The sequence below is a fragment of the Thermobia domestica genome, chromosome 8, assembly GCF_964235325.1.
Source record: "Thermobia domestica chromosome 8, izTheDome1.hap1.1, whole genome shotgun sequence".
Classification (NCBI taxonomy): Eukaryota; Metazoa; Arthropoda; class Insecta; order Zygentoma; family Lepismatidae; genus Thermobia; species Thermobia domestica.
Window position 1 is genome coordinate 16119424 of NC_137461.1, and position 25577 is coordinate 16145000.

A 25577-nucleotide genomic window follows, 5' to 3' on the forward strand; every position below is an offset into this window, starting at 1 on the left:
TTTACCCCAACTCAGGAGATCTGAAAGCATTACTATCAGGTGCAATAAACAGTGCACACAGTATACATACAAATATATTTATTTCTCTAGAAAGAACAAAGCGATTTTTACGAAACTTTTAGGGCTTATTAAATATAAATCAAGGTATACTTAGGTATAATTTCTATGTTACTATATGTAAGGGGACAGGAGCTAGGGGAATAAAATATCTGAAAAAGGGAAATTTTTGAGGGAATTTCCCGAAAATCCCTCTGTTACGGGAAAACTGTACGTGATGGAGAGAAACCGAGTGCATATTCGAATTCAGCGCAAAAAGTTCCTTTAAGATCAGGTGATTTTTCTCATGTAACAAACAAAAAGTTTAAATTTGTTAACTAGTGTAATTTGTTCCTTGAGTGATCACTACTTAATGCAGATTAATGAAATTTACGTACTACTAAAGAAAAACAATTGTTCAACAATTCTCAAACATAAGGGTGTCACTTTCTTTTCGTTCCCTGACAAAATTGAAAAATGGATTTAGCAGATTTTTGCTTCTTTACCCCAAAATTCTGAACTCATAAAATATCTATCATAGTCTGGGTTTTGGCTGGCCCCCAGTTTTCACCTTCTAGACTGCGGCGGATCTAGGCCGCCCACTTTTTGAGTGACGAAAATAATTTAAGCTATTATTTATATATTTTTGAAAGTTCATAGTAAACATGATATACTTGTCATATCGTGGGTTCTGACCGGGCCCCCAGTATTTACCTTCTAGATCCGTCTCTATCCATCTAAAAAAAAAAAAAAAGTTGTTTTAACTGCATTTGAGAGCATAATTTGTGTTGGTATATATATTTATCAAAACAATGGAAACATCTGTAGTTTGTAACCAGTAGTATCATTCAAATAATTTAACAACTGCTACATATTTTATGATCAATATAATAAAATATGTAGACTTATTATTAAGTTGATTTTAAAGTTCCTTTTAGGAGCGAGGCTATGTGAGATGGGACCTACTGGTTAACGTGGAATCCGAACCACATTAGTTCCCACCGGAGATCGAACCTGGGTCTCCCACGCCAAAGGCGCGGACGCTAACTTCTTAGCCACGGAGGAGCTCTATTATTATTATTATTGTTATGATTATCATTTATTCCAATGATAGTTGTAATCGTGAGTAGGATTAAGTCACATAGCATTTTCATGTTGATTTTTGTAGATTGATTTTCACAAATAGTACCAGAGAATTATTTTTTCGAACGCATTGAATCTAAAGTTGAAGAGACAATTTTTCCAACCGGTTCCAAGGAATCTGAGAAATTTTAACAACCGGTTCGGGCGATCCACCTGAATGACACCACTGTTTGTACCGCGTATGATTTGTGAGGTGTTGTATACAGCGCCTGTTCACTATTAGTATCACGTTCCGTTAGGTGATCGTCTGTAGTACGTCAGGTGGGGTAGAACGGAAACGTGTGTTGAAGTGAACTACTAAAAATGTGGTAAAACACTGTTCTTTGTCACACGCTCTTCAATTTGAAACCGACTTCTAACTAGGTATTAAAAAATAACTCACATTTTCATGTTTGAATAAAATTAATGTATTATTTATACTTTATATATGTGATATGAATAATAACACAATGCTTGGTGCAGACAATAACATAATAGTAAGGAATACATAAAAATATAGTATTATTCGAGTTTGCTTGATTATCCGCTGTATGGGAAAGTACAAGCGTAGGCTCCACACTGATTTCTGCAACACTTCAAATTGCCACTGCAGTCTCCATCCGAAGTGCAAGTTGAAGTGCAAACGCCTGGCTTCGGAACAGGACAAATGCCACGTTTCACTGCAATAAAATAAAATAATAAATAAAAGGAAATGTATAAACAGAGAAGCCTTGACTATTTATGCCTACTTCTAAAATGCATGAATAGGGCAAAGTGCAAAGTTACAACTGGTGTCAACAAAAGTGTAAGGTTACAATCGGTGTCAACGAAAGTGCAAGGTTACAGAAGGTGTCAACAATAGTGTAAGGTTACAACTGGAGTCAACGAAAGTGCAAGGTTACAACTGTTGTGAAAAACTGGAAGGTTACAACTGGTGTCGACAAAAGTGCAAGGTTACAGCAGATGTCAACGAAAGTGCAAGGTTACAACTGGTGTCAACGAAAGTGCAAGATTACAACAGGTGTCAACGAAAGTGCAAGGTTACAGCAGGTGTCAACGAAAGTGCAAGGTTACAGCAGGTGTCAAGAATAGTGTAAGGTTAAAGCTGATGTCAATGAAAGTGCAAGATTACAACTGGTGTCGTCAAAAGTGCAAGGTTACAACTGGTGTCAACGAAAGTGCAAGATTACAGCAGATGTCAACGAAAGTGCAAGGTTACAAAATTTTCATTTCCATTTTCAAACAGAAATGCCGTTAGAAAAAGAAGAAGACATGTATTCACATTTATTTTTATCAATTGAAATCATTGTCTTCGTTATCTTTCATCTGTTTCTTGAAGGAAGCTACACCAGTTAAAAAGATAAACAGTATCGCGTAAACTAAGGGAAAAATCTTCATATAACTTCAGAATTCTATCTCTTAGAATGTAGCAATTAAATTTAAATTTTTACCGGTGTGACTTGCCTCAAGAGGCCGGCACTGGATCTATATATCATTTAAATTTCAAGTTTTGGAAGTTTAGACCAAAACAGAATTCTCTCTTTCAATATACTGTATACAGACCAACACAAAACATAATTCGCCTTATGCAGAGTCGTTTTGGCGTATGATTAGCGTCATACTAAAGGCCTGACTACTGTAGGAAATATATGTTAGTCGAATCCTTTAGTATGGCACTAATCACACCGTTAGAACGACTCTGCATAAGGCCCTATGGGTCTTATTCAAAGTCGTTTTTAACATCGTATTAAGAGCTTGACTAACACATGATGCTAACCTAAGTATTTAGAAACACATTAGTGAAGTTAGCGGGAATTTATGTATTTCGAAAATATGTAGCCACGACTTCTCCGCAGGGTTATGCAAACATATTAGAAGAAACTAATGTAAGGGAAAATAATTCTCTAAACTCATTATCATCATAGGTATTATGTCATTAATAGTAGGGCAATTGCAGCAATAGTAGGGATGCGCACGAGACAAGATTTATAGCTGTCTCGTCTCGAAAATGTGCTGTAAAAGAGATGCCTCGACTCCAAAAATGTATATTTCTCTATTGGAGGAGCCGTGTCTCGACTCGAATTCTGTCAGGAAAATCCTGTCTCGACTCGTCTCGTGCGCATCCCTAGTTGACTTTCCATTGCTAATCTCAGATATAGCTTTTTCAAACTTATACCGAAGAATACTAATTCGTTTATCATCCTCGCCTACTTCATTTTTTACTTCAATACCTAGACCACGTGTTAATCTATCTCTATTCTCTTATTAGTCCTGAACATATTCTTTCCATTTTCCTAATACTTCACTTCTCTCACTGACTACCTTCCCATTTTTATTTTCTACTGCCATCGTAATACCCGCTTGTTTCCTCTGAAGTTCCATTGGTTTCACCTTCTTGTCTCATGTTTCCTAACTCCTTCTATTTCTTCTATGACCTCTGTGGCCCCGCGTAGCGTAGTCGCTAACGCTATCGGTTTTCTGGGTTTCCCTTATTCACACCAGGTAAATCCCGGGGTGGTACGTAACTTATAGATCCCAGGACGCTTCCTTCCTTCCCCAATCCTTTCTTCCTTCCCTTTCCCCGGATAGTGTGCTCGTCGAGGGACGTCTCCCTCTAAACGTGACGAGCTTGACCTTAGATGCCGAAAGCCCAGAAATCTAAATCTTAAATCTTATATGACCTCACACTTTCTTTTGTAAAAGTCTTCCTTTGATCTGTTTCCCTTCATAACACAATTTATGAGAGGAAACAAATCTTGTGGGCAACCACGTTGACTGACTAGTAGAGCGCTTATCTCTTGTGCGTGGGGTCACTAGTTCGATCCCAGACCAAGTAAAAGTGGTGGATATCGTGTCCGTGGGTTTTCTTGGGGTACTCCCGTTTCCTTCCACATTTTTTCCATTATCATTCACTTGCCTGAATCAACCGTCTCCTTTAACTCAGTGCTATTCAACCGGGGGTACGCGTACCCCTGGGGGTACATGAAGATGTTTCTGAAGGTACGTAATGCTGCTTCTGGGGTTCTACTGGAAATGTCTGTTGACAGTTCACTGCAAATGAAATTCGATAAATTATCAATTTGTGACTTTTGTATTTATGCTCGAAAAGAGTACAATGAAATTAGTAACAGGGGTATTTCCCAACTTCTTCCATTTTCATCAACATATTTGTGTGAACATGGTTTCTCTGCGTTAACATCAATAAAAACGAAGCACAGAAATTGCTTGAATCCTGAATCAGCTCTGATTCTCGCACTCTCTCAGATTCGACCTAGAATCGAGGAGTTGGCGCCTCAGAAACAAGCTCAATCTTCTCATTAACACATTACTTTTAAAGTTACTTTTAGTTTTTGAATTTTTAAGATTGTCCTCAGTGTACGAATTACCAGGGAGGATGAGGAGAAAATCTTCCTCAGTAGAACAGGCTGTCTCCCATATCTTTCGAAATTTCCCATATTAATTTTTTCGGATGTGCATTTTACCCACCTGTAAATAGTCTCATAATTGGCACATTGATTGTCCATTGTTGAGTCTCTATTTGCCCCCTTTTTAATCAACAGAACATGTGTAGTAAGTTTAATAACTTCGATTTAATTTCTTTTAAACAGCTTCACGGCCACACAACTGGATTGCGAATTGTGTCTAGGAGTACGCGAGGAAAAAAAAGGTTGAATACCACTGCTTTAGCTTAACGGGCATAACCGTGGGACGTTGAAGTGAAAAAATTCATTCAATGTCAATATTAGTTGTCATCCATCTCTGCTCTAAACGGGATTCAGACTCACAATAAAACAGGCCATTCGAATGAAACTACTGTTATCATCTGTAGTTTAGTTAGACTTGCCAGAATTCTGAAGCTCCAAACCGGGACATTATTAATTACAATATTTTATCAAAATATCTTGTATCAAACACTCAAACAATGAAAATTAATAGTGTACGTTTTTCAAAGATTATAATATATGATTTTTTCTTATACACTACTCAAAATTCAAACTTACATTACACAATTATTAGTAAATACAAAGACAGTATTTTAATTTATAGTACCAACAATAATCAGTAATAATTCAGGGTTATAGAAGTAAAATCTGCTAAATTCATTTTTCAATTTTGTCAGGGAACGAAGGAAAGGTGACGCCCTTATGTTTCAGAATTGTTGAACGATTCTTTTCTTTAGTTGTCAATTTCACTCATCTGCATTAAGTAGTGACTACTAAACAAACAAACAAACAAACGAAGTTCAACAATTCTGAAAATAACTAAGTCATTTTTGCTTTCTCTCGTGACAAAATTGAAAAACGGATTTAGCGCGTTTTGTTTCTAAATCCCTGAATTGCTAGTAAAACTCTCAACTGACCAAAGCAGTATTTTTCTATTATATATATTTTAAGAGTACATGTACAGTATATGTGTTACAGTTTCGGCTATATAACATAGCCTTCCTCAGACACACTGTAACACAAATATATACTATTAAAATATATATACTGCTTTGCAGGCCCTATCCAAGGGGGGGTCTAGGGGCGGTCCCCTCTAATTTTTTGCTGCCCCCCTAAAATTTTCACGGTAGTATTGCAAATGAACTATAATATGGTTGGATCGGGCCCCCCTAACTTTAGTCGCCCCCTTTACATTTTTGGGCTGGCTACCGCTTTGGTCAGCTGGAGTTTTATTAGCAATCTGGAATTTTCCAAAGCTGCCATTAATAATTTATAACAATAATAAAGGAGAAATCAGTCTGAAGTATTCTAGTCTCAAATTTTGCTGTTCAGTAAATCAATGGTGTTCTAATTTCTCGATGTACTATCAAAGATACCAACTCGCAGAACTTTTTTTTTTTTTTTAAAAAAAAAGGATGCCAGATTGTAGATCTAAAATTCCACTAGACCACAATGGAAAAAGAACTATACTTTGCATCTCCGTTTGGCAGGGACTGAACACGAAACCAGCCGAAACGGCGCGGCGGGGCGACCCCTCAAAACTTGGACGTCTGGCAAGTCTAGAAATAGTAGTAGTATTAAAAGTCTTAAGTAGAAGGAAAGCTTGAGGAATAGATAAAAAAAATGTGTAAATTAGTGTTGGATGTATTAGTGGTTAAACGAATGAACTGTAGAAGTTGTTTCACTTTGCAATTATTACGACACAAATTTTGCAAATGTTTAATAGCTTTATAACATCGATGATCTAATGTGTAATTAATACATATTACTTAACGAGAATTAATTATGTTTTCTTCGCGGAAGTGGCCAATATGCGTAATGGGTTTGGTGCTAACGGCTCACCTTGTACCGTTTCACATGAATGGCGCTCTACCAACTACCCGAGCATGAAATGTAGCTAATATCGTTTGTTATTATACAGGTAATTTTATTTGGTTAGTGTCTGTCTAGTTATGGATTTAACAGTTTGTGTGATACTATCAGGTGTGCTGCTATTTAAGACATACTATTGAAGTGAATTCATGAAGTGAAGGTAAGTGCATTTATGACATATAGATAACGGATAAAAATTGTCATCTCTTTAATTTCAAACTGAATTAATATTTGTATGAAGATCTGACAGACATCACTTTTGTTGTCAAAAAGGGTAGAAATACTCAACCTTTATTCCATTACATAGGAGTCAGATGTTCTATTAATGTTATTTATTTATTTATTTATTGAAGTTAAGGGTTTACTTTCAGCAACGAGGCTTATATGAGAGACAAGGGCGTACCCACGTGGGAGTTCACCGGTACCATACCCCCTTCCCCAAATTTCGTAACTCGGTTAATGTTTGTAGACTTTTTTTTTTTTTTAAACAGAACTATACTTAGTAGAGAAATGATTTATGTAGGCTAAAGATTTGAATTTACGCCTCATCTCTTCTCTTTCTTTTCTTATAAAAATAATCAAGGTTTATCATTTTTCTAAAAAATATAGATGACAGTAATTAACAATTGCTTATCGTCTTCTCGGGTGCAGAATAAGAGAGGTTGAATATTACATAGACGTACAATACTTTGGACCCCTTCGAGCATACGTTTTTGGGCGCGCACCTGATGAGAGACATAGACTTTACAGTTTAACGTGGAAACCAAAGCAGAATAATATTGCAATTTTTAATACTCTTCTATCGGCAATCAAACCCAGGACAATGTGCATCAAAGGCGCACGTGCTAGCCACTAGCCCGTCAACGATTATTATTATTATTATTATTATTATTATTATTATTATTAGTAGTAGTAGTAGTAGTAGTAGTAGTAGTAGTAGTAGTAGTAGTAGTAGTAGTAGTCAGGTCCGCAACCAGAGGGGGCTAGGGGGCCTGGCCCCCCTAAACTTTTCGTAGCCCCTCCAGTCCTTAACACAAAATGCTATTATTAATGAAAAAAAAAATAGTTATTTGTAAGAGAATCTTAAATGACTTGGCACCCCCCAACATATTCATAGCCCTCCCAAACCTCTGTGGCTGGTTGCGGGTCTGGTAGTAGTAATATTCTTGTGAACTTTGACATAACGCGAATGTTACATCCTAGCGTAGCTTTACCACTATCACAAAACTACGGAACGAAAATTGTAGCTACCAGCAATATATCTACGAATAACCAGCAACATAAACTACAAGAAAATTAGTTACATATTTTAATGTGAAATTGGAGGCACGGTGGTTCAGTGGCAGAGTGCTTACTTCTGGTACATGAGGTCTGAGGTTCGATCCCCTGCCAAGTAAGTTTGTGGTGGACAACATCGTGTCCGTGGGTTTTCTCAGGGCACTCTCATTTCCTCCCAGGCCCGTAGCTAGCCCGAAAATGTAGGGGGGGCGGTGAAAGTTAAGGGGCCCAATCCAAAAATATTATAGTTCATCACCATATAGTTAATTTACAAACCTGTGAAAATTTTAGAGAGGGCCAGTAAAAATGTAGGGGGGGGCCTGTCCCCTAGACCCCCTGGATACGAGCCTGTTTCCTCCCACTTTATCATTCCATTATCATTCATTTGTTTAAATCATCCCTTAACCTTACGAGCATAATCGTGGTACGTTAACCTGAAAGATTTTATTTTATTTATTTACTTTTCAATACAAAGAAGTGTTAGACTATTACTATCTACGCAAAAGGTGTTGTTGCTCGCAATGCAGCGAGAAATGAACTCATGAGCTAACTTCTTCTAATACATTTTTTTTTTTTTTTTTTTTTTGCACGTTCAACGTTAGAATGATTAGGTGATTTTAACGTCATCGTAAAATCATAGAGGTTGTTTTGTTACCTTTCTTGAGAGCTTCAGACGACTACAAAGAGCCTTCAAAATAGGTTCACGTCCCGTTGAAGAATAATGACGACTTAGCTCTTCTCTGTTGTACTGTAAGGCCGACCCGAGGCAATTTGCCGCCCCCCTTTCTCCAGAAAGAACAAGTCTTAAAAGCCACGATTTTAAGTATGGTACCCCATCATGAAGAACGAAGGGAAGTGAAAGAGTACTCCCACCTAGAAAAGCCTAAACACTACAAATACAATATCCTCGTGTCTGATTATTTTTTTATTTAAATAATAATTTATTATGTTAGTGAAAGATAAAGCAAACACAACTGCAGAGGAAAAATAGTAATCCATTTTATAGATTTCAATTCGAGCTTCAGCTTGAATAGGCCTATATCACTTTGCAATTCCAGTGTAATTAATTCTTTTTATCTTTATTTCTTGATTTTCCTTCTACATCTGTTAAAAAAAAAAAAAAAAAAAAAAAAAAACTTTGTTTCCACTTTCAATGATAAGGAACTTGTTTGTGACAAAGGTAAGACTAGTTTTCATATCAAAACTGTGATACTAACTCAGGGGTGCCCACAAAGGGGGACAATGACGCAAACTGCGTCATTGAAATATTTGGGGCATTAAAATCTATATAAATATGTTTCAGGGGATGTAAAAATTAATCGAAAAGATTTTTTTTTCATGGAAGAACACCTACGGATAGACAATTGGGGGGGGTTTGCGTCATGGACATAAGGGGGGTGGGCACCACTGACTAACTAAATGGAACAGGTGTTTCGCTACTGTTTAAAATTTGAGTTCTTGTATTTGACAGCAATCAAGTAATTCATGCTAGGATTTGTTTGACCATTTGCTTTAGCACTTTCTATGCTACCGTAAACTAATCCGATTCAAACATGATTTATGAATTTAATATTAAAATAAAAGAGCAACTTGGTAAATTTAACTACCATCATCATGAAGTCTGTTTCCAACAAGATATATTTATTTAAAATAATATACTTATGACAAATTTTGCCGCCCCATGAAAATGCACGTTTTGCACATATGGTAGAGCTGACCCTTTGTAGTAGATTAAGTAGAACATGGAACAAGGGGAAAAATTCTTTCTGAGACCCAGACATATCTGGTGTTTCTATGTAGACAATATATACATCAACTGTTATAGGACGACTAAACGAATCGAGTGTTGCCGATTTTGGACAATTTCAAAAAGTAACTTCTGGCTTAGAGTCACAATGTATGTTCCGGTGCTTAAGTATTTCTAATGATTCTACATAAAATTGGCAATACATAAACAAACTGATTCAAAATAACGAACGAATCAATTGATAAAAACAAATTTTCACACTTCCAGAAGGTCATTTAGGATCACTGTAATCGCTCAACCTCCGGAAAGTAAATTTTGACTTGAAACTGGAAGTAGTCCAAAATTTTAATAACCAATTCATTTCGTTATCCTGAATCGATTAATGTGCACAATGCCTACATAGGATCATTAGATATGTCCGTGTCCTGGATAAGATTGATTAGAAGATTATGGGGAGAAGAGTCCCGGTTGGAGCGAAGAAATTAAGAGAATGGAAGAGCACGAGAGGTGTCTCATACGAGAGGTTTCTCGTTCGATCTCAAGTCATGTGAGATTATTATCAACGACGGAACGGATCACGAAATTTGTAACTGGTAACCTGGAAAACCCGAAAACAATAAGATCCATAACCCATCAGACCCTGCGACTTGAACAGACACATGAATTGGGTAGATCCGGTATAACCCAGAGACGACGAAACATCGTCTTATACGTGGAGAGTGTGATCCTATTAATATTAGTATTTCCATCAAACACGATTACCTCCTTCTCTCTCTTTGATACAGGTGGTACCGGGTTCGATTTCTGGTTGAAGAGCACCTATTAAAAATAATTTTACAATCATTCACTTTCATTAATCATCTGTCTGCTTTAGCCTAAAGGGCATAATCGTGGGACGTTAAACTAGAAAAGGTTTCTTTCTTTCTCTATCTTTCTACTAAATCTAGTATTTTCTTACGTGGTGAGTCTGTGTGTAACAAAGCATTGCACTGAAAAATAACTACTAGGCCTATCAGCTATAAATGTATGAAAAACACAGAAACGAAAAAGCTACGTGGACTTGAGGGATAGACAAAATTAAATCTAGTGCGCCTGGGATGTAAGATACACCGAAAAGTCCAAATAGTATTATGTTAAATCTTTTTTTCTAGTCTGTTTTCAGAAATCAATGCATTATTTTTCAGTTTGGGAAAACGAATATATATATATATATATATATATATATATATATATATATATATATATATATATATATATATATATATATATATTTGAACTAATCACGACATGGTACCTTTATTAAGAAACATCACTCCGACAATCCAACACGAGTATATTTGAGCTCGAGTACTGGAAATAGGGGCGTAAATAAGGGCCCCCCAGACCCCGCATTGCGGGGGGCCCGAAGAAATCACGGGGCCCCAAATCGTGATGTAGGACGTAGAAGAGGGGCCCCATTCCATGTTGTCTGCGGGGTAGCCCCCAAGCCCTTAGTTACGGCACTGACTGGAAATCATCAATTCATTATCAAATTTTGCAGTAATGCTGAAAAGTTTACATTTCCACTCCTTCCAGGCCATTGAGTCTAAGTGTCTGGATCAGCGAATCAGTTGAGTCAACCGGATCTGGGTAGGTTACCTAATCAGACTGCATCTAAGAAGCGAGAACCCAGACCCGGACAGAAGTGATCCAAGGGATCCGGTGACACATGCTACCACTGATGTAGACAACATTGCACCCAAGGGTCATTGTGACTTTCTCCCTTTCCTTCTCACAATCACATTCCACAGATTTCATTCATAATTAAACTCTGATTATTGAAAATTTGTATTTAGGTAAAGAACAATAATTTTAATATTTCTGTCTCCTTTGACGTGCAGGGATGAATCTACGAAGCACAGAACTAAATATTTCATTTTATTTTTCTACTTTTTTCGTATTAGTGTTATTATAACAATAACAATCTTAATAACATAAATAAATGTTATTAGTATTAAACTACTCTTATGACTATTATAATTCAGTAACAGTAGGCCTAAGTGGTTTTGTGACTGAAAGTTCCATGTGGTGCATTGCTCCCAGGGAATGAGCTCCTGGGAAGCACGTTCCGTTGTGTCAACCGTAATCAGCTCATATTTCCAAGAGAAAGAAATGAAAGTGAAATGAAATCTTTGAGTTTAACGTCCCACGATAATACCCTTTAGGCTAAGGGAGACGGATTATTAATGCAAGTGAATGACGGGAGAATTGGTGGAATGTCAAAGTAGAAGGAAATGGGAGTATCTCGAGAAAATCCCCGGACACGATGCTGTCCACCGCAAACTTACTTGGCCAGGAATAGAACCAGGGACCCCACGCACCAGAAATAAGCACTCTACCACCGAGCCTCCTTGCTCATACCCCCTCCCCCCCAAAAAAAACAGCATCCTACTTATATAATTTAAATCGCAGTATGAGCCATATGATATCGGATAAAACATATTTTGATCCTTTTCGGAAATATTTATTTCTTTGTGTTTGATGCAACACATTTCGACAATGGGACAATAACTTTTGAAAATACATAGTTTAATCACTTCATTTAATTGATTTTATTCACCAATTTCTTTACTTAACAACTATAAATTTTTGTTTGAATTGCTAACAATCATTTATTCTCCTATCTAAACGGGCTCTAAAACAGTTAACTCACATCCATCATCACTCCAAGGCCAGATAATACGTAAGTTGAAAACCCCTAATTCGAATGGCGAATGGCGATATCATTTGAAAGATATAACGATCTGCTTTTCAACATTTTCATTTTGCTAAATTTAATTCCAGAAATCATGAAAAATCAAATGAAAACTTAGAAACGTATAAAATAAATGGCAATTTTCGAAATAAATCATGATACGTTATCAGGATTGTTTCGTTCTTGCTATGCCACTGCGTGCCGACGCAGGCACGTAGCCAGGATTTCGTAATAGGGGGGGGGGAGGAAGAGTTGGATATGAAATATTGTGCTTATCACACCAGGGGCTTGATCAATTTAAACTATTTTACTAGTAACATATATTGGTATGTTAAGACTTTAAAATTAGGACATGTTAGCAAGGGCGCCGATTTCTCTGTAATTTTTTTTGGGGGGGGGGTCCATTCAGATGCAGAAGGCATATATGAGGAATTTAAGACAAATTGCATTCAAATTATGCCAATATATTTTATATTCATAAATATAACAAGAGGGCCCACATGACCTTTGGGGGGCCGGGCTCCCTCGGCCTCCCAGGATCGGCGCCCATGCATGTTAGTAAGTATTTTAGTAACAAACTATGAAGAAATCTCGAATAAAAGAATATTTAACACTTTCAGCCCCAACCCTGTTTGAGTATTTCATCCCGGGACCAGACTACAGTTTGCTATGAACACTGTCAGCCAATGTGTATCTATTTGATACACGTGGTCCATCAGTAAACCCTCACTGTGTATCAAAAAGATACACATGGGGCTGAAAGTGTTAAAAAAATATTTTTAAAAATTTTACAATATCTACGTTCCTTCTTCTGTTTATCCAAATGTAACAATTTTCCTTTCATTATGACCTCAACTATTAAAAAAAAAAAAAAAAAAAAAAAAAGTACTATCCAATAATGTCTTGTAAAATATTTATAATATCTGCGTTGCTTTCTCTTGTTAAATCAAATGTTAACAGGACTTGCTTTCCACATAACTTTTTCGTTTTATTTTTCCGTCAACTACTGTCTGTTCCAAATGACAAGTTAAAGGAGCAGTAGAAAATTGTTTTCGAAATAACATGTTTGATACTACAGGGAAGCGATGATAAAAAATTATTTTTATTTTTAGCTTTATTTTTATCTTTATATTTTATCTTTATTTTTAACGCTGATTCTTCCTATTTCTTGTTTCTTTTTGTTTCATCCCTCCTTATTTTTTTATTTCTGGTCCCGAAGGGAGGGGGGGCGTCCGGACCCCCCGGACCCACCCCTTGGCTACGTGTCTGGCCGACGAGACACAAGAGCATTATAAATATTCAATGACATTTCTAACATATTTTCTTGAAAAGTTTTTCTCTACCAAGGGCAAAGATAACCTTGAGATACGCTAACAAGGAATATGAATGTTAACTAGTAAAAGCTGGAAAAATATGCTTACAATATTTTTAGTATTATTATTGACAAGTTTATGGAACATTCAAATTCGGAAATGGTTCACTCTTACTCAGATATCTTTCTAAAATATTGTTATTGAAATTATGCAGCAGCAACTTACGGAGTAATACAAATACTTCATTAGCAGAAACTGTTCACATGTAATAGGTCCAAAATATTGACTACATCTAAATATGCTTGAAACAACAATTATTTCTTCTTTGAAGTCATTTAATATAATACCTTCAGGTTTACAGTAGTTTTAGGGATGCTCACGAGTCGAGACACAGTTTGTAAAATTCGAGACGAGTCGAGACAAACGTATTTCTCGACTCGAATTTTTGAGTCGAGACTGCTCATAAAAATCTCGACTCGAATTGAATGTCTCGAAAATCTTTCTCTAATTTTTAATATTATTTTGATGAAAGTATTCACTCAGAAACAGCCTTGAAACCTATTCCAGCTTTTATAACAGAACTAATAAACTTAATAGTTAATCTTTCGAGATTAAGATTTAATTTTTAGCTCAATTCAGTAAATTAGTGAAAGGCTGGCCGTGTGTAGATTGGAGAACGCGCACGATCTATTTAAGTTTGACCGTAAGCAGGTTGTAATGGCCCAGAGACTCGGCACTTGAATTTCGGAAACTGCAGGACTTGTCGGGTGTTCGAGGAGTGCTGTTGGTGAGTGTCTTCAACAAGTGGCGAAACTAAAGATAAACGACATCCAAACGTCGAGGGGTTGGGCGACCCCACCTCATTACAGATGTCGGACGTCGTAGGATGGGCAGACTGGTAAAACAGGACAGGCAGCGAACTGTGGAGGAATTAACACCAGACTTTAATGCTGGGAAAGGCACAAGTGTGTCTGAACACACAGTGCACCGAATACTCCTAACGATGGGCCTCCGCAGTCGACGACCCATTCATGTGCGAATGTTAACACCACGACTGAAATGAACACGTGACCATCGCCACTGAACCTTGGCGCAGTGGCAGAGCGTTGTATTGCCTGATGAATCCCGATACCTTCTTCATCATGACGATGGGAGGGTGCGAATTCGCCATGTTCCAAGGGAACAGCTCCTTGACACCTGTACTGCGGAACGGACACAACCTGGCGGCGGCTTAATTATGCTGTGGGGAACATTCACATGAGCATCCATGTGTCTAGTAGAGCTCGAGCAAGGCACCATGACGGCCGAGGCGTATTGCACACTGCTTGCAGACTACGTACACCCCTTCATGAGACCATGTTTTTAACCGTAGTGACATTCTTCGACAAGATAATGCACCATGTCACATGGCCAGGAGTGTAATGCAGTGGTTCGAGAAACACAAGGGCGAGTTCCAAGTGATGTGCTGGCCCTCTGATTCCCGGATCTGAACCCAATCGAACACATCTGGGATGTGATTCAACTTAAGGATGTGATTGAACTTGAGACAGGCTTGAATCTCGACTCGACTCGACTCGTGCGCATCCCTATTTAGTTTTCATACACACTTGAAATAATTGTTGAAAAATTATAATTCTTTCACTAATTTCCTTCTTATTGTCACCTAAATTATTTGCGATAGACGACATGAAAATATGTCACTTGGTATAAACAAAATTCAAGGGAGTCATCAGAGGTAATGGTTCATAAACTATAATTTCTTTACGATTTGCGTAATACGGCGTCCGAGTGTATGGCATAAACACTATAGTGCGAAAAAGCAAACTAACTTGTGATAGGTGGCCACTAAAAAGAACGAATACTATCTAACCTAGTCAGGGTAAGACAAAGCTTATGCGCCCGCGCGATTGCGCGGGGTTGTCCGAAGAGAACAGGAGAGTCAGCGACTGTGAGTATATACTTAACCGAAGGTAGTGAAAACAATTTGTTTTACGAATCCTACTAGTTTCAAATGCACTTGTCATTCTTTCATAATAGTACCGCTCCACTTCTAACATAAAATACAGCTTCTGTATACTGTGCAGAAATCCACCGTATGCATTGTCTTATTTTATCCATCGTAAAGCACTTGTAATGATTTTACACTAGTAAACCTATACTTGTAAACCTAAAATTCAGCTGTATTATTTTGTTTAATTCTATCGCCTGCAGAAGTGTTTTTTTTTTTTTTTAATGAATGTGTGTTTTTATACAAAAGTATTAAATTTTACCTGTAAATCTTCCTAATGTGATGTGTCAAAATAAAGCAGCAGCATATAATATACTGTTTTATTATATTATATAAATTAATATGTTTAAACCTGCTCAAATCGTAAGATTTTTCTCTTCTGTCATTAAGTAGAAACTCCTATCAGCTAATCTCTTTCCAGCCTTAGAAAAAAGTAAATAAAAACCCCTGACTACCAGTGGATCGATGACCAGTGATTGGTTGTTGGTCTCACTGCACTAATACCTTACCACAATATAATCTCTACTAAAATAATAATTTCAAATAAAAATATCCGAATTTATCCTGTATTTTGTGATAATAAACGCAATATATATAATATTTAACAACAGATGTAGCTTTATTTTAACCTCACCCGTCCTTGGACATATAGTATTTACTGCGCATGCGTATGCGTTCGCGCGCCGATCCCACTCATTTGAAATTGTAGAATATAGAGAGTTCCATGGCGAAAAAGTGTTACAAAAATCCACCTTCCTCTCGTGTTATAAAACGTAAAAGAGAACACCAGGAATAGAGACAATCTCGTTTATATAACGATTTAAGAAAATATGTATTTCCAACATAACAGTAGTCAGTGTTAGTGCGTTAATTATATACCAACCAACAGAGCCTTACACTTTGGAAATTATGCGACGACAATAAGCTAGCAGATCTTGCTGTTCACGTCTCTCGCTGCCGAAGCACATGTGAGCCGCGGAGTAATACATTTCGCTTTGTTTACATCTACTTTGTTCTAAGGCTGGAAAGACTATACAATGTACAAGAAAAGCAGTTATTTACTGGTATATAACACAATTTGTTGAAAGAATTTTAACATTTTACATGAGTTGATGAATTTTCAAACATAGTTTGAACTTGATTTAATCTGAGATTTTTATCATGTAATTATTTGTGAGCTAAATGCCCTAATTTCGCTATGAATACAAGCTATACTTCAGAATAAATCTGGTTCAATTCTAGGGCCTATATTAAGCAATTGTTGCATTTTGTAAAGATGCTTTCATTTATTTGACCACTATCTGTATATCTGCATACACACAAAATGATTGAGATAAAGAAATTAGTTTTAATGATATATCTATTAGACTATTACCGACCTGCATAATTGCTTCCAGGCCTTGGGGAAGCACATGTGAAAGCCCCACACTTGTTAGGACAACATTTCAGCTTTCCGACACATTGTTCATCCGAGCTACAGGTACTCGTACAAATTCCAGCTCGGCTAGAGTCAGGGCAGATGCCTAGCTTCACACCTGCAGTAAACAAAATAGAGTTATTTCTAAACTTATATTTCAATATTTCTCAAACAGTAGTGTAGGAGCTACAAGTGGTCCTCCTACATATAACATTAGTCTAAAAGGGACCAAAAAAAAAGTTGAATGAAATTTCGTACGGAACACTAATTGAGAATCTGGAAGACAGTCTGGAAATTACATTAGCAAGCGTTTCACTTTCTCTACCAGAACACACGTTTCATTAAATTAATCTTCCTACTGTATTTAGTCTAAAAGTATTCTTCATAGTCTTGAATTAGGGTGTATTAAAAGAGTTGAGTTGATTTTGAGTTCCTGTTCGGCAACAAGGCTGTATGAGACATGTATCTACTGATTAACGTGGAATCTGAGCCACATGAGCTCCTGCCGGGAATCGAACCCGGACCTCCCATGCCAAAGGCCACTAAGGAGCTCGAATTATTAAAAGAAACTTACATGTATTTGAACTAATACTACTTATATAGTATAAATATACTGGTACTATCATGTGCTTAAAAGACTAAAAGAAAAATGATACATTTGCTTTTAAATGGATACCAGATTGATTGCTTGAACCCCCCTCTTATGAAATTCTCTGTACGCTAGTGTTTAGTATAGATATAGCTTAGTTATTACAAGCATCTATTGATTCATAGATTCATAGATTCAAAACAAAAGAAATATTTAATATGTATTTTGGCTCGCACCTATTTTGATGTGTCACTTGTTAATGATGCAGCTGGACGAAAGATCCCGTGAGACAATTATTTTATCTTAATACGATCAAACAAACAGAATTTTTAAAATTTTAATATAACAACTTGTTAACATTACCTTCAGCACAAAACTGGAATGCAAGATCTGAAATTACGATGAAAGCCACCACTGCAAAACTCAACGATCTGAAAAAACAAGAACAGGAAAATCCAATTTTCATTCTTTTGGTAAACGATCCATTTTCTTCTTAACATATGTACAGTATGTTTTCATTTCCTTTCGAAGATTCGCGCTCATTTTCTTGAATGGATGTAGGGTAATTAACTTAAGAACATATGCAAATCATGTCAGATTTGGTATATAAGTTGGCCGATTTTTACTTTCAAAATTCTATCCGATAAGCAAAAACTGTTTTATAGATTGGATAAATATTCGAAGTTTACGAGATCACTAAGCTATGAGACAACTTTCATGTTTAAAAAATAAACAAAACTTTAAATAGAGTCTAATTATTAGATTATTTTGGAGCAGTTTTCTTTTTTTCTTTCTTTTTTTATTTGTTTAGAAAACTGTTGTTAAAATTAGCAACTTTTGTTTCTCAAAACTTGATTGTACTATTTGTTAATTAAAAAGTATAATGAAAATCATTAAAATTTAATTTCGAATCCATTTCATTTTGGATTTTACACACATAAAACTCATGATTGAAAAAAAAAAAAAAAGAAACGTAAGAGTATGTTTTCAATCATGTAGAATAGATCAGAATACAAGAATATATTAATGTAACATATACACATCATATAATTTTGATTATACTTTATTAATGTACGCATTCCTTTCTATTTCTCTATACATTGTACCACCTTTGAATCATCTTTGTGCAAGATTTCTTACTCACCTTATCTCCCACCTCTTTCCAATTTCAATTGATAACTTGAAGAGAATGAAGAAGATCAAAAATATAGGAAGTGAGCCAAGTAGAGTATTGACTGTAGAAAACGCTATTATATGAATTATAGTGATCGCGAGCAGTCGTGAAGCTTGACCTTGATCTACCGATTTCACCACCCAATAGAACACGAGGGTGTATTCCAGTCGGCAACCCGCATCCATGAAATTTTGTCAGTATTGTCTCTCACATTGTACGGTTAACATGTTCTGAGGATACAGTGTTTCCGGTTTGTTGCTAAGTTTCCTTTTGTTTATTTTTGTTGTCCTTGTTTTATATTTTTGATATTATTATTGTTATCGTTCACTTCAGATAATTGTTGATGTTTCTGTTATAGTTCTTTAAGTATGTTCTCTTTGTCGCTCGGTCGCCATGTTTTCTAAAGTTTGGCAACATTGCTAATGTACTTATCGTGTTTCAAGTTTTCTCAAGTGTGCGCTCGGAAGGCAGCTCTACAAATCGTACCGAATTCTTCCGATGCATGTCACATGATGTCACATCGTTTTGCAATTGGTGTAAAGCCGAGGTTTCACAAGTCATTGCGATCACTATAGAATAATAATTGTTTCCTCACCTTCTGTTATAAGCCAGCAAATATTTAATGAATTTTATTTTTTTAGTTTAACATCCTACGGTTATGCCCTCTACGAGACACCGTAGTCCAGTGGTTAGAGCGTTACTCATGTCCGCGTGGTCCCGGGTTTGATTCCCGGTCGGTGATTCCCAATTTTTGTAGTCCACCCAGCGTCATGAGGCAAAATGGGGAGCCTGTTAGTCGTTAGCCTCGACGTAGTTCAGTCAGTTGCTAACAGATGGCGTTAGAGTGGCTCAGATCCACAAAGGGCTGTAATGCCAAGTGGTTTGCTTTTCAGTGGTGGTAATGCCATTTAAACTAAAGGAGAAAGATGAGTAATGAAAATGAATAATGATGAAAACAATTTATTTAACCTCCTACCTGAAAAACGTAGACATTACGTAAAGGTGATGAAAATCGACTGGAAGCCTTCGAAATGTGGGTGTGGAGAAGAATGGAAAGAGTTAGTTGGGTCCAGCGAAAAACGAATGAGAGAGTTTTAGAAATGATGGGTGAGAAAAGAACGCTTCTAGATATTATTAGGAAGAGGAAGAGAAAGTGGTTGGGACATTGCCTAAGAAGAGATTGTATCATGAGGGTATGGTGGCGGGAAAGAGACGGAGGAGGCGAAGGAGACTACAATTAATGGATGATATAAAAACAGAAATATCATACGCGAAGACGAAGAAGTTAGCGGAGGACCGTGGAGCATGGAACACATATAACAAAGGCGCACGCTGTAGCTGTTAGACCTGCGAGTATGGTATTATTAGCCAGATATCCGGATGTGCACTCTGCAGGTTATAACATCGTAATTTTTAGGCATCTAAATTGATAATAAGCCTACACTATGCGAAAGATTTTGGACTCACTCCTTACAGTTTTGAAGTTACTCATTACACTACCGAATCTTGAGTAGGGCCACCACCTTTCCAAATCCAAAAAATAGGGATACTTCATGTAGCTAATGGATTTGTAGGGTGGGGGAGAAATGTACCAGCATACCTTTTCTGGTTGTAATATAATATAATATGTCTTTCTAGTGAAAGGCCAATCACATTTATCGAATTCACAAAATAGACAATTTAAATCATATAGGCCGTTTATTGTATATAGGGTAGGCCAAATTAATGATTTTTGGTAGTCATTTAAAGCGATCGCTGAACAGGGAGTCAATGCAACGCATTCATTGTCATTGTCCGACTTTAGTTTAAAGTTTTAAGTAACCAAAAATCTGATATTCCAAAATACTATTGACAAAATGCATACAGAGGCTTCAGAATACGAGAAAGCAGCGCTAGTGTGGTGCAAGAATTGCCTGCAAATGCTGCTTGGCCGGACGGTCTAACATTTCTTGGTGGTGCGACTAGCGATTACAGTTTCACCTATAAAGGAAACGCTATTATAACAATTTCTGATCCCGGGATGTTGCTGCCTGCCTGTTGCTGGTGAGAGGTTCCCTCTATTTGGGTCACTCCGTATAATAATAATAATAATAATAATAATAATAATAATAATAATAATAATAATAATAATAATAATAATAGAAAATGAGACATTTCTAAGTTCCTACAAAGCTGCGCGCGGCATTGAACATTTTCTCTGAAATCGGGACGGGAGAACCTTAATCCAAGAGGGGGGGCGAATCTAAAGAAAAATATAAATTTTCAACAAATAATATAACAAAGGAAATTATTCAGTTTAACCTCCCACGATTATGCCCTTTATGGCTAACGGAGACAATGAGTAATGGAAATGAATGCTGATAGAAAAATTGGTGGAATGAGAATGTGACAGGAAACTTACGCACACGATGTTGTCCACCACAAACTTATTTGGCCGGGAATCGAGACAGAGACCATGTGCACCAGAAGTAAGAACTTTACCACTGATGCATCATGCCCGCAAATAATATAACAAGTGATATGCATGGCTTATTATATATATTTGTTTGTAGCTTTTATATGTTATATGTTAAAATAAATAATTGTAATGTTATCTAAATAGTGTAGCACGAACTGTTCAAAGCAGGTCAAGAAAAGTACGAGAACGGTTCTTAGCAGTTTATTTCATTTATCTTTATATCAGAGCATAATTCTGCTTAATTGAAAAGAAAATATACACAGTTACCAATATCCTTTATTTGGTTGTGTTGCTTACAAGCAACTTCGATTTTTATTGTGTTGTGTGGATGAATGTTAACTTTAGTTCTCATTTATTTGGTGTTATTGCTTCATACAATATTACATACGTCATTTGTGGTTCACTTGTTTAGATATTTGTAATCTTCGACAAGGACAGTCAAATTCACTATTGCAGAAGCTTTATTTTCCGACTTCACGAAAGTTGGTTTTCTTTGTGGTTTCTTGGTTTGTAGGAAGCTATTTCAACGAAACTGCTGCTAATTAGACTCCTTCTAAGAAATAATGTTAAGATTATAATTTGACTGTATTACTGGCAATGTTGCTCAAGCAACACATGATTACCTATTTTAGGGCAATGCTGCTTGGATATTAACATCCTGTATTTTTGTAGTCAAAACACAAAAATTACTTTGAAAATTACGAAATCATGGTCAAAGAAGACATATTTCCAATAAATAAAAAAAAGAAAAGAAACATTTTTACGGGAATTAATGTTGAATTCATAGTTTTCGTAGTCGCTGAGATGAACATTGAAACCCTATGCCGTTTAAATCCAATTTCAACCCCGTAACTTGGGGAAGGAGGAGGGATATATATATATATATATATATATATATATATATATATATATATATATATATATATATATATACAGCAGGGCGCAAAATTTCCGGTCGCCAGGTCGTCATTGGCGACTAGAAATTTAACCTGGCGACCAGTGTTCAATAGGAATGATTTCTGCCTAAACTCACTGGGCTGCGCAGTTCCTGTTTCGCACCAAAGTAATAATTGTTATTGAGTGAGAGAAAACACGGAATGTGAAGTCTTCACAACGGACATGGCAAGTGAAGTCTTCACAACGTTGTAATTCGCCCCTCTTTTCCCACCCTTAAGATATAAGATATTTTTAACACGTATGAATTGTCCAATTCAAAGTTGATTATCCTGAATCTAATTGTCTGTTTTTTTGAAATGTTATGCCCTTGATGAAATTTATTTATTTGTCAAACCAAAGGTCTTTGGGGGGGGGGGGCACCTGTCGTAATTTGTATTTTGAGAAATACTGGCTATCGTCAGTTTTGGATTGGCGAGTGCGTCCGACTTTGAAATTTTGCACCCTGATATACAGGATGTATCAAAACAACACCGACAACGTTTGGGAGGTGGTTCCTGACACCAAGATAAGACAAAAAGTATAGACAAACCTGGGTGCACAAATGCTTCCTTTCGGAGTTATAGGCTGCCGAAAACATGAAAAATTGAACCATCAAGGCCCATAACCACAAAATATAGGACGTACCGTAGTCGGGTCAAGACTTCACTTAGGAACTATTATGTGCTCTATCCAAATATCCATGTTTCAGAATCGTTTGGTACTTCCACAACAATTTTTGTAGAGGTAGTTGGTGAGTACTTGAAATTATATGCCCGTAGCCAAACTCCCTCTATAAAAACTGTTGTGGAGGTACCGCAGGATTTTTAAACATGTATTTTTGGATAGCGCACGTATTAGTTCCTAGGTGAAGTCTTGACCCGACTTCGGTAGGTCCCATAGTTTTGGAGCTATGGACCTTTAAAGTTCAATTTTACATGATTTCGGCAGCCTATAACTTCGAAAAGAAGCATTTGTGCACCCAAGTTGGTCTATACTTTTTGTCTTATCTTGGTGTCAGGAAACACCTCCCAAATGTTGTCGGTGTTGTTTTGAAACACCCTGTATATATAAATGAACGAAAATGATGTATCAGAGAGCGTAAAAAAGTGACTGACTTACGAAACATATTACTAATTTTCTTATTTCAACCCAAAGTAGTGCCTCTACGTAGTACTGAACATTGCTGCTGCCGCTGGAGGCGCAGACTGGTACACTCTGTCCCAAAAATGGTTTTAACTAACTATTAAGTGCTCCATGATTGTTAAATTCTAAAATTTTGCGACACACCCTATGGAGCTAAGTGACATACCGGTTGGAAACCACTACTCTATAGAAACTACATAAAACGGAATCTGGTTATTAAAATGAGATCCGAAGCACTATCTGGATTTAAATCCGTTACAATTATCTTCACCAGAAATCGAACTCAGAACTGGCGTTCAGAAAGCGTGCGCTTGCAGTATACTAAGAAGAACGAGATATAAGAGGGAACGGCGGTGGCTCGGTAGAGCGCTTGCCTCTCGTGTATGGGGTCCTTAGTTCGATCCCTGGTCAAATTAAGTTATAGTGGACAACATCGTGTCCGTGGGTTTTCTCGGGATGCTCCCATTTCTCTCCCCCATTATTGTTCCACCAATTCTTTCATCATTATTCACTTGCCTTAATCATCCGTCTCCCTTAGCCTAAAGGAAACAATCGTGGGACGTTAAACTGAAAGATTTCAAACAACAGGATATATTTATAATGTCGATTATGAATATACAAGTACTCCGTTTAAACAGTTTTAGAAGTCTAGGACAGTGCTATTCAACCCTTTTTTTTTTTCTCGTTACCCCTAGACAGTTCGCTATCCAATTGTGTACTCCTGAAGCTGCTTTAAAAAAAAAAATAAATAAATAAATTGAAATGAACTTGTTAAACTTAATATACATGTTCTGTTGATTAAAAAGGGGGACAAATGGAGACACAACAAAAGAACAATCAGTGTGTCAATCAAAAGACAACTTACAGGGGAGATGAGGTGCATATCCGAAAAAATTATCATGGAAAATTTCGAAACACTGGAGACATCCAGTTCTAATGAGGGGAATTTTCCCCTCATCATCCCTGATAATTCGCTCACTGAGGATAATGTTAAAAATTCAAAAACTAAAACTAACTTTAGAACTAACCCGTTAATGAGATAACTTAGCTTATTTGCAGGACACCAACTCCTTGATTCTTGGTCGAATATTGGAAACATACTTATTTTCGGATTACATACCCTCAGAAACATCTTTATGTACCCCTAGAGGTACGCGTACCCCCGGTTGAATATCACTGATCTAGGACACATAATCGTCTAGATTAGTAAGACATTAATGTCGATGAAAACTTTTCAGAAGTCCTAATACTTAGAAAAATTACTGTAACTTGAATTAATTAATTTTGAAATGTTTTGATTTGGCGTGAACTTAATATCAGTTAATTGTACCTACCTCATTATGCTTTCGAGCGCTCAGCAGACGAATCGAAAACAAATTATCTTCCTTTTGATTCTGTTGCTCTTCTTTATATACGAAATTCCAGCGACCTTGTTAGACCCTATCATCATCAACAACGAAATTTTCAAAAAAATGTTTAAAAAAAGGAAGAAAATAAGTAAAGACGCAACATTTCAATCCCCTCCTCCCTTCTCGACTGAGAACCATAAAACTACCTAAAACAGCTTTAATCCCTCCCTTTGCGAGTTCTTTTACATGTTACTGAAGACTCCATGGTGTGCCCGCCTCTTTCTTCCAATCAGGAACAAACCTTCAAAAACAACGCTTTTAATTTTGTTGAAAATTTGTAAATGTAATTTACAGTCACGTTTCTTCTCGAGTTTCGTCAGTCGTGCAGCCAATAGATAATCATAAAGTGAACAGCCTCAAATCATGGCATCGTGGTTGGTAATCAAATCCTTCTGGTAGCCACCGGATCCACTAATGAACTCTCTGTCAAGGATGGCTGCACATACCAATCCTCCGAGAAGAATTATGGTGAATACTATCATCTTTTATTATTTCGTTCTTCTTTTGTCTCCGGGAGATGCGTTATATTTCGGTGTAAATCATTCTCTGACGATATTTCCGTCTTTAAGGGTTTGTCTTGCAGATTTTTTCAAGGTTATTCAGTGCTATACACGTCATTTAAGATCTATTTCCTCTTGTTTTAATAGCTTTGGCCTTGGAGTGTCAAATATTGTTAAGTGAAAGTTGTTGATTGTTGATTAAAAACGACTATAAAGGAAAGTGTATATACATTTATATACAATTGCATGTATTAGTACGTAGATGATGGATTACCATTACAAAAATCAGGGTCTCTTTTACATTTCTGAAGTTGCAACTGTTAACATACCGTTACACTAAAGTCAGACATTGCTTATCGTGGAAAGCAGGAGAAATTTGTCCGTTCAGTGACGTATTC

At 36.7% G+C, this 25577-nt stretch overlaps 1 protein-coding gene across 1 annotated transcript; it reads right to left on the minus strand.

Annotated features, from left to right (window-relative positions):
• Nucleotides 1-1535: 1535 nt before the first annotated feature.
• On the minus strand, nucleotides 1536-25135 carry LOC145691568 (waprin-like protein). The gene is made up of 4 exons (XM_081766973.1): nucleotides 24605-25135; nucleotides 17923-17990; nucleotides 16933-17088; nucleotides 1536-1838 (listed from the first exon to the last, which is right to left on the minus strand). The coding sequence occupies exons 1-4, from the start codon at nucleotides 24607-24609 to the stop codon at nucleotides 1699-1701; spliced, it is 369 nt and encodes a 122-aa protein (XP_081623099.1). The 5' UTR covers nucleotides 24610-25135; the 3' UTR covers nucleotides 1536-1698.
• Between the last annotated feature and the right edge of the window lie 442 nt (nucleotides 25136-25577).

Coding starts and splice junctions, on each gene's coding strand:
- LOC145691568 (XM_081766973.1), bottom strand. Junction 17,089..17,922: donor ATTCCAGTTTTGTGCTGAAG/GTAATGTTAACA, acceptor TGTTTACTGCAG/GTGTGAAGCTAGGCATCTGC. Junction 1,839..16,932: donor GCCTGGAAGCAATTATGCAG/GTCGGTAATAGT, acceptor ATTTTATTGCAG/TGAAACGTGGCATTTGTCCT.